Genomic DNA, 8,926 nt, shown 5'->3' with positions numbered 1-8,926 from the left:
AAAAATGAAAATAAAAATCACTGAAATGAAAACATGACCACTATTTTATGAGACAAATGAGTATGTGATTGCATAATTTACCTTAATTATATAATAATAGTAAAGGGCATAAATAGTCACATCATTTATGAGTGTTTTCATAAATATAATATCTCAACCATCATCTTTAAGGAATTCATTGTTACATTTTCATCTAAATTTTACAACTACCAATGTTCCTTGATTAGATTTGTGTCGTATATTTCTATACTCACGATTTTATTGAACTACTCACGCTCATTCTTATCATATCTCTTAGGAATCTCACATTGGCTCTTAAAATGCTCGAACTCATCAAAATATCAACATTTAACCTGGTTTATATCCCTTTTTGGATTGATTCTTTCCATTAAATTTTGTTCATACACAACTTTTTTTCTCTTTGATCTGCATCTATGTTGTGTACTTAGTGGCGAGGTAGAAAATCTTGATTTTGTTCGTCAACAACTCATGCTTTGTCATTTTAAAATAGTGAATTGACAGAACACCACACAACGGTTTTGTTTTTCCTGACATTTATCTGAAGCAAATTATATAGTCCAAAATATTTCTGCTACCGCGCCTGACTGCGAATTGGTGCGAAACTGAAATATGGATAACATTAATAATTTCCTATTTTTTATAGTAATCTTTATGGAGTCCAAAATAAATATATTATTTTATAATCCAATTGGACCAGAGAACATATGAGGGGAAAAATACTTTTCTATCGTTCATCACCAAACAAATTGCATTACAGTTACAACAAGAACCGTGAATAGTTAGTAATATCCTCTAGCAAAACTATTTCCTCATCACAACAAACATTGGTTGATGCACAACCTCGTTTCTTCTCACACGTAAACATCTTGTTATGGCTGAGTCCAAATGTAAACCTGACCTCCACTTGTGGCACTTGCAAGCACACCCACGTTGTACGGATGTGGATCAAACCGGCATGGAATTGCCGACAAGATATCACTTTGTAAGGTTGACACAAGTCTTCCCTCGTCAACAGAAATTACATCTACCCCTCTCTTCATGTTACCAATGTAGATCGACGAGTCGTCCCAACCCCATATGCCTCTGTGCATTCGAGAGAAGAATCAACATAGAGTTCTCGGGTGGTAAACATGCAGCGGTTTGTGAGTGTAATTTTTTTGGAATAATTGTCATGTTTTTGGAAATAATACAACAACTGGAAAAGGAAAGTGAACTATATTTTGAAACCCTTTATTTTCATACCTGAATGTGGATATCCATCTGCCTGTTTGGTTGTAATGGTGTACCATAGAAGTGCTCTCGTAATTAGCTCCACTTGTCAAACCAACCTTGTCATCATAACTGCAAGAGCGGATAAGAAAAACATTGTTTCGACAAAATAGCTTCCAGACCAAAAGAAATAACTAAGCCCAGAACAGAAAGTAACATATACAACTGCACAATGTGGAAGCCAAAAACACACCTTGTAGTTGCTAGAAACTTCCCAGAAGGTGAGAAGTAAGCAGAATGTACAGCTCTTTTGTGCTTAACGATCTTAAGCGGGGTTGTTTTATCTTTTTTCATGAGTCTCAGATCCCAAATACAAGCAGTTCCGTCAGTGGAACTTGTAGCCATCATATTCTCAGTATCCGAGTTGAAATCTATGGTGTTGATTCTAGCTTCATGTAAATCACACGATAAAGAAGATTTTCCTGTTCTCACATCCCACTTATTGAACCCTCCCTTGCCCTCGCTAAAGTATAAGGAGTTTATGTCATGGGGACTCAGTGCAATAGAGTATACACAATACTCACTGTGGTATATCATATCAAACACCCCTTTCTCCACATCCATCATCCTGATAAACCCTTCATAGCATGAGCTATACATCTGCATAAACAATGAGAGGAATGTTTTCCCTTCAAAATTGCATTACAACAATGATATAAAATACAAGTAAGACTACAAAATGAAGACGATGCAGTAGCCAACACATGTATTCCCATCATGATAATCTCAATACCAAATTAGATCTTAATCATCCAGAAAATATACTATACTATTTTATGTATTCAGTGATTATCAGAAAACCATTTTAGCCAGAGTTAACAGCTAAAATCAGGTTCAAAACAAATATTCAGTCTGATTCCCAGTCAAAGGACTTAATCTACAAGGGCATCCCATCACCATTCAATTTATGGCAATCCTAAGTACTAAAATTACCAAAAATTAACTCACAGTTGATTCTTCAAATGCAATAAATAAAAAACAAGTACACAAACTTACCTTTGATACAGAAAACGGATCTATCACAATTCCAGAAACTGGCCCAGCATGTGGGTGGTACAAATAAATTCCATGACCATCCTCATCCTTGCCATTAACATGCCAAAACCCAATATCTCCAAATTTGTTGCCAACAGCAACCATCTGCATGTCTCGAGTAGGAAAAAACCTCAAACTCATAATTCTCCCGGGAACCACTCGTGCTATGTTCTCCACTTTCAATTCCAACTCCTCCACATGACCCCACGATTTCTTTCCAATTTTAAAAGATTTGCAGCCTTCAATAACATCAACAGAATCACTTGAAATCAAACCATTCCCATTCAGAAGGACATTCTCGGAACATCCCTTAACAAGTTCTGAGAGTTTGTTTTCCAATCCATCCTCACCACAAAATGAATCGTGCATCCTAATTGGTCCCTCCTTTCGAGGGGATACATTGGGTACAGAGTTGGAATTCATGGTTCGTGATTTGTTAATCTGCTTGTCGATGACACCATCATCGTCAAGACCATTCGCTGTAGAGGCTTCAGGCGGCACCCCGCGTGCCCTAAGCGACCGGCGCAATACTAAAGGGGTTTCAATTTTGGGCTTCTTCACGGAACCAGGTTTATACGACTTGATCTCACCGCTGCGATATCATAGATTCATTCGTCAAGGAAGGGCAGAAAACCAAAATTAACCACGAAAATTAATTCTTTTTTTTCTTCTTCTTTGATAGTATCATAGATTCATAACGAGTAAGCAAACACGCGCAAGGAAACATTTTTTTCTTAAATCTGAGATATTCTATCAGGCAAATCATCAAACAGGTAATCCGCCATCAAATTATTTCACAATAAACTCTGTAAACACATCAATTTTTGGGGGAAACGCAACGACGAAACAGAAGGACGTAGGGAGGAAAAGAACCTGGTGCGTTTGGCAGAGGCGGAGGCGGCAGAGAGGTTGTTGAGCTTGGAGTGGACCTTGAGCGCGGCCAACATTTGATTATTTCGCTGAATGTTTTCCAGCCTCCGCCGCTCATAGTCTGTCATTTTCCCCTTGCTTCCCATAGCGAAAGACGGAGTATCTGTCGACGGTTACTGCATTCAAATTAATGCTTACTGCTGTGGGCGGCGGGTGTCAAATCAAGCGGGCGGGAGATTACGAATTGGCGCCAAACTGCAATATGGATGACGTGGCGTGTCCGTGGCCGTATTTCTCTTTCTAGAACCTCGTTTACTATTTTCATTTTGATTTTTTTTCTTTTTTTGTTTTTAAATGATACAAAAATATACGGTTTCCACTAGTTTAAATCTTTGTTATGTAATTTTTAATGCCTATGAATATCATCAATTTTGTTCTCAAAACTTCTCCTGCAATTACATGTTTTCATTTTAATTTGTCCCAATCAAAATATTCATTATCAAAAATAAAAATATCTTTATCTTTACCTATTATTTTTTATTTTATTTTCTATGCTTAACACATAAAATTAAATTACATACGCATAAGGAAGGGGTCATCTAATCATTCTATTATTTATTACAGACTCTTATATATTAATCCGTTGATATAACTTCACACACGTCTAAAATGACCCCTCGATAGTAAGTGTAAACTTGGCGAATCTGATCGTGACAAAAATAAATAAACCATAACAAATGTCACCATACATTTTACGGTAAAACTGTTGAAATTAAAAATAAATATGTAATTAGTTGATATTGTTTTCCTTTATTAGGTAGTGTTTAGCATTTTATTTGTTTGAATTTGTGCCTATATATAAGGTCTTTTTTGTATTTTGCAATTAACTTTTGGCAAAATGTAGTCAATAAAGAAAATTCCCTCTTTTTCCTTTCCTGTCGTGTCTCTCATTAGTGTGGTTTAGGAGCAGTTTCTCCTTCCTCCTTCCATGGAGGTTTCTCCATTTCAATTCAAATATTCATTTTCAACAAAAACAAATAGTTATCAAACACTAATGCATGAAGGAAATTTGCGACCTTTATATATAAAAGCATCAACGATGATGGCAAAACTTGTCTGAAAGCTCGTAGGACGATGAAAACTTAAATACAAGTATGTAGTTTGCGTAATACAAATGTTAAAAAAACTCAAATTTACTAATTATTATCTACTCTTTGAGAATCACATTTTCCCTCAAAACTTAAATTTAAATTTTTGTGAAAACTATGATTTTGTTACCATTTTCCCTCAACTTGTTGTTCAATATTAAGTGTCATCTCCCAAAATATTTGTCTGCTCATCAGAAGTCAGAGGCGGAGAGGCGGTCGGTGAGGGAGCACCGCGCGTCCTTGTCAGCGTCACCGTACTTCTTCTTCGTTGTCTACATTAACAATGAAGAAAAGAAAAATCAATTTAACTTCACTCAAATTTCGACAAGGCAAGTGAAGAAGAATGCAAATACCTTATTGTCTTCAATTGCAAATCGAATGATGAATTTGAGTATGTCAAGAGGGAAATAGGTGACAATGCTGTACACCCAAATCGCTCCGGCCCATCCCCATCCGATGGCTTTCATCCTCGCAAAATCCCAATTTGCATACACCGCAATCACCGTTGCTAACTGAAACTCAACAGATTTAATTAAATATCAAAAAACCAATCTCCAAAATCTAAAATAATGTGACTAACTCACTCACCAGTTGAGCTAACACAAACGCACTCATTAGCAAGACGCCCGGTCGTTCCACGAACGACCAGCTTCGTGACCTCGTCACGAAGATGAGGGCCTGACTAATGATGCTGACTTGCAAGTAGAGTGCGGCAGTGAGCTCATCCGTCGTCCCTCTGATCGACCTAACACCGAAAATTTTTGAAAAGTAGTCGGTGTACGCAGCGAGGTAGAAGAAGACGACGGTCATGACGGCCATGTAGGTGCCAAGGACGATGCCAGTGGCGAAGATCTCGTTGAGCTTCCACGAGTCGGGGAGTGGGGAAGGCTTGACTCTGTCTTTGGAGATGGTCATGATGGTGCCGTCGTTTAGGAGGGCGATGACGAGGACCATGAAGGGGGAGAAGTCGAATTTCCAGATGAGGGCGATGAGCATGAATCCGAGGACGATGCGGATTGTGATGGAGACGGCGTAGATGGTGTAGTTTTTCATCCTTTGGAAGATTGCGCGGCTTGTAAGCACGGCGCTCACGATCACGCTCAACCCTGCCTCCGTCAGCACAATGTCCGATGCGCCACGAGCAGCGTCCGTTGCGTCTGCTACGGCTATGCCTATATCTGCCTTCTTCAGCGCCGGTGCGTCGTTCACACCATCTCCGGTCATGCCGCATATGTGATTTCTCTCTTGTAGCCTCTTCACAATTTCATATTTGTGCTCTACATAAGAGAGACATCATGATGGTGTTAATTAAGTGGACTGTCATCGATACCAAACCAATCTTAAACTGTCGAACAACATCACTATAAGATAACTTGAAAACTTGAAGTTCATTATAATGAACCAATAACAAATTTATAATGAACTTCAGATTTTTAAATTATGTCAGATGACGTCATTGTTTTTATATCTCTAAATTCCTTATAATGAACTATAGATAAAGTTGTAATGAATTCCGCATTGTTTTATCATTAGTAACCTATATATGCCATACATGATAGCGAAAATTACCGGGAAAGACTCCAGCAAAGCCGTCGGCCTTCTCAATGAGCTCATCAACGGACATCGAGGACCCGTCTTCTCCGTGCCCGAGCAGAGAAGAAGATGGATACATGTTGGTGCCCATGCCAAGCCGACGGCCCGTCTCCTTGCCGATGGCTAGCTGATCCCCGGTGATCATCTTCACACTCACGCCAAGTTGAATAGCTCTTCTAATCGTCTCTGCACTGTCGTGCCTTGGAGGGTCGAATAATGGTAGCAACCCTACAAACTCCCAAGCTCTACCCCTGCCTTCTTTCGTCCTCTCCGGCACACTCTGAATATGCATCATCCAATTTAATTACTACTATCTACTCCCTCTGTTCTTGATTAAGAGTCACACTTTTGACCGGGCACGAGTTTTAAGAAATGTAAAGAAAAGTTGGTTAAAAAAGTTAGTGGAATGTGGACCCATTTTTTTACTATTGGTTTTATAATAAAATATGAGTAAATTGAGTTGGTGGAATGTGGGACCTACTTACTATTTATGGTAAAAATGAAGTGTGTCTTTTAATTGGAGACAGACCGAAATGGAAAAGTGTGACTCTTAATCGGGAACGGAGGGAGTATTAATTAAATAAGGTGTAGTAGCTTACTTGTCGTGCAACGCCAAGAGAGCGAAGGCCGCGATTCGCAAAGTTTTCGATGATCATTTGAGCCTTGTACAACGCTTCTCCGTTCAATCCACATAGTTCAATAATCTGTTAGAGCGAATTGTAGTATTATTCATACCAAACTCATAGTACAAAATAGTAGTAATAAAGTAGAAGATTGGTGTTTACTTGCTCAGGAGCGCCTTTGCTGGAGCGGTGCCAGTTGCCGTTGGAGTCGTAATAGGTGATGGCAGTCCGCTTCTCAACGGGATTGAACGGAAAGAAATGCACCTCCGTAATGCCAGCCCTTGCCTGAAAAACGATCTCATCGGGAGCTGTAAGGCTACAACAATTGTGATTTCAAATTAGGATGCTTACCTCTTTAGGATCTTTGAGCATGTTGACAATGCAAGCATCGATAGCGTCCTGATTCTCAACCCTGGAGGCTCGAGCAGCGAGCAAGAGGAGGCCTTCACCGTCCAAGTCAGCCGGAAAGACCTCAATTAGAGATTTATCCACAGTGAGCTTGTTGAGAGTGAGAGTTCCGGTTTTGTCGCTGCAGAGCACGTCCATTCCGGCCATCTCCTCGATCGCGGTCATCCTCTTCGTGATGGCCCCTTGCTCAGACAGCCGGTGGGACCCGATCGCCATTGTAACCGACAAAACAGTTGGCATGGCGATCGGAATCCCACCAATCAACAACACCAACAGATTGTCGATCCCTTGCCTATACGTCCTCTTTTGAATAGGGTACATCACTATGATCTCGATCAGCATTCCCAAACCAATCGAGCAGATGCAGAAGTTGCCGATCGAAGTCAACACCTAATCAACAAGCACAAAGTAGAGCTGTCGAATTGGGTAAAAAATTCTTTGATTTTTCATTTACCTGTTGGAAATGTCCGACATTGTTGGTGCTATCGACGAGATGCGCGGCTTTTCCGAAGAAGGAGTTGATGCCGGTGGCAATAACGATGGCCTCGATTTCGCCTTGCTTGCACGTGGAGCCGGAGTACACCTGATCGCCGGGATTCTTTGTCACGGGCAGGGACTCGCCGGTGAGAGCTGACTGATCAATCTTGAGAGGGTCACCTTCCAAGAGACGAGCGTCGGCCGGGATGATATCGCCGAGCTTGACGCTGATCAGGTCTCCGGGAACTAGAATGGATGCTTCCTCCTCACTCCATTTTCCATCTCTTAATACCTTTTTTTTCCAACATCATCATATACATATTGTTATATTAGGAACCATTAAATTAGATGTGGTGAATAAAATGTACCTTGGTTTTGGGAGCAAGGCCGGCCATGAGGGCGGCTGCAGCGTTTCCGGCACTGTTTTCTTCGATGAAACTAATCGTGGAGTTGATAATTAGCAGCACCGTGATGCCAACGAAATCCGGCCAATCCGGAGGTTTGCCCTAAATCAATCAAATAACATTCATTGTTTAAAAAACGACTGGGAGCAAAAGCACCTTTTGCTTTGCATTCAGCCACAGCAGAGGATCCAAATCCTTAAAAAACACATGTGATGTGACAACAACAATAGGGTTTCATCTTCCATAATAACATGGGCATAACATAAAATGAATTGAAAAATGTCATATTGTTTTGTGAAATAGTGAGGAATGTGCAAGAATGAGACAATAAGAAAAGGGATAATTAGTAATACCCCTCCATTTGCCAATATAATGGCCATTATAGCAGCACACTCCATAACCCATGATAGAGGATTCCACATGAATCCCAAAAACTTGAAAAGTTTGCTTTCATTCTTCTCCTCAAGTTTATTGGCGCCAAAAGCTTCAAGCCTCTTTGCAGCTTCTGCAGACGTCAAACCCTCCCTCGAACATTTCAGGTGCCCGAAAACTTCATCAATGGGGATGTCCACCTGTTTTTGAGGTTATGAGTAAAAGAAATTTTTCTAAAAATATATCTATATATATGTGTGGAGGTACTTACAAGGTCGACATCTTGAATATTGATGGCGCCCATGGATATTATCTTGAAGGAAACGAGGAGAGGTCGGTTGGGGAAGAAAGATCAAGAGCATTCAATACTCTTCTCTCTAATCTTCCCTGCAAAAACGAAGGTTGTTTTCACACGAAAGGATTAATGATATGTTTGTGCCTCCCATGCAAAAATATAACCTCAAAAAAGAGGAGATGAGAGGGAGACTCTAGCTCGGTCTTAGTTGCCACATCTTCTCTTTATATATGCCTAATTTCAGCTGTTGCTTCACCTCTCTACATTCCCGCTCCTTTCATTTTCTTTTTTTGGTAATACCATTGTGTCAACACGCCAACAACTCAACCATTTCCACCTCTACATTTAATAAACAACTTTTAAATTAAGTATGCATCTACAAAAAATTAACAAATACTACTAACATATGTA

General features: G+C 39.9%; 2 protein-coding genes across 2 annotated transcripts; both read right to left on the bottom strand.

The window, feature by feature from the left end:
• Positions 1-726: 726 nt before the first annotated feature.
• Positions 727-3,474, bottom strand: LOC125192499 (WD repeat-containing protein 76). Its single transcript, XM_048090093.1, has 5 exons — positions 3,199-3,474; positions 2,287-2,917; positions 1,484-1,890; positions 1,264-1,362; positions 727-1,104 (listed from the first exon to the last, which is right to left on the bottom strand). The coding sequence occupies exons 1-5, from the start codon at positions 3,339-3,341 to the stop codon at positions 891-893; spliced, it is 1,494 nt and encodes a 497-aa protein (XP_047946050.1). The 5' UTR covers positions 3,342-3,474; the 3' UTR covers positions 727-890.
• Positions 3,475-4,285: 811 nt separating this feature from the next.
• Positions 4,286-8,652, bottom strand: LOC125191683 (ATPase 8, plasma membrane-type-like). Its single transcript, XM_048089088.1, has 11 exons — positions 8,492-8,652; positions 8,202-8,420; positions 7,813-7,950; positions 7,422-7,736; positions 6,911-7,357; positions 6,722-6,844; positions 6,536-6,640; positions 5,913-6,216; positions 4,932-5,620; positions 4,697-4,855; positions 4,286-4,615 (listed from the first exon to the last, which is right to left on the bottom strand). The coding sequence occupies exons 1-11, from the start codon at positions 8,522-8,524 to the stop codon at positions 4,535-4,537; spliced, it is 2,613 nt and encodes an 870-aa protein (XP_047945045.1). The 5' UTR covers positions 8,525-8,652; the 3' UTR covers positions 4,286-4,534.
• Between the last annotated feature and the right edge of the window lie 274 nt (positions 8,653-8,926).

Source organism: Salvia hispanica, chromosome 6, assembly GCF_023119035.1.
Source record: "Salvia hispanica cultivar TCC Black 2014 chromosome 6, UniMelb_Shisp_WGS_1.0, whole genome shotgun sequence".
In the NCBI taxonomy this organism is placed as follows: domain Eukaryota; kingdom Viridiplantae; phylum Streptophyta; class Magnoliopsida; order Lamiales; family Lamiaceae; genus Salvia; species Salvia hispanica.
The sequence above is the reverse complement of the archived record's forward strand: the minus strand, read 5'-3'. Positions and strand labels throughout refer to the sequence as shown.

Coding starts and splice junctions, on each gene's coding strand:
- LOC125192499 (XM_048090093.1), bottom strand. CDS start 3,341: ATGGGAAGCAAGGGGAAAATGACAGACTATGAGCGGCGGAGGCTGGAA. Junction 1,891..2,286: donor ATCCGTTTTCTGTATCAAAG/GTAAGTTTGTGT, acceptor TTGTTTATGCAG/ATGTATAGCTCATGCTATGA. Junction 1,363..1,483: donor AAGTTTCTAGCAACTACAAG/GTGTGTTTTTGG, acceptor CCGCTCTTGCAG/TTATGATGACAAGGTTGGTT.
- LOC125191683 (XM_048089088.1), bottom strand. CDS start 8,524: ATGGGCGCCATCAATATTCAAGATGTCGACCTT. Junction 8,421..8,491: donor ATATTCAAGATGTCGACCTT/GTAAGTACCTCC, acceptor CCTCAAAAACAG/GTGGACATCCCCATTGATGA. Junction 7,737..7,812: donor GCCTTGCTCCCAAAACCAAG/GTACATTTTATT, acceptor TGGAAAAAAAAG/GTATTAAGAGATGGAAAATG.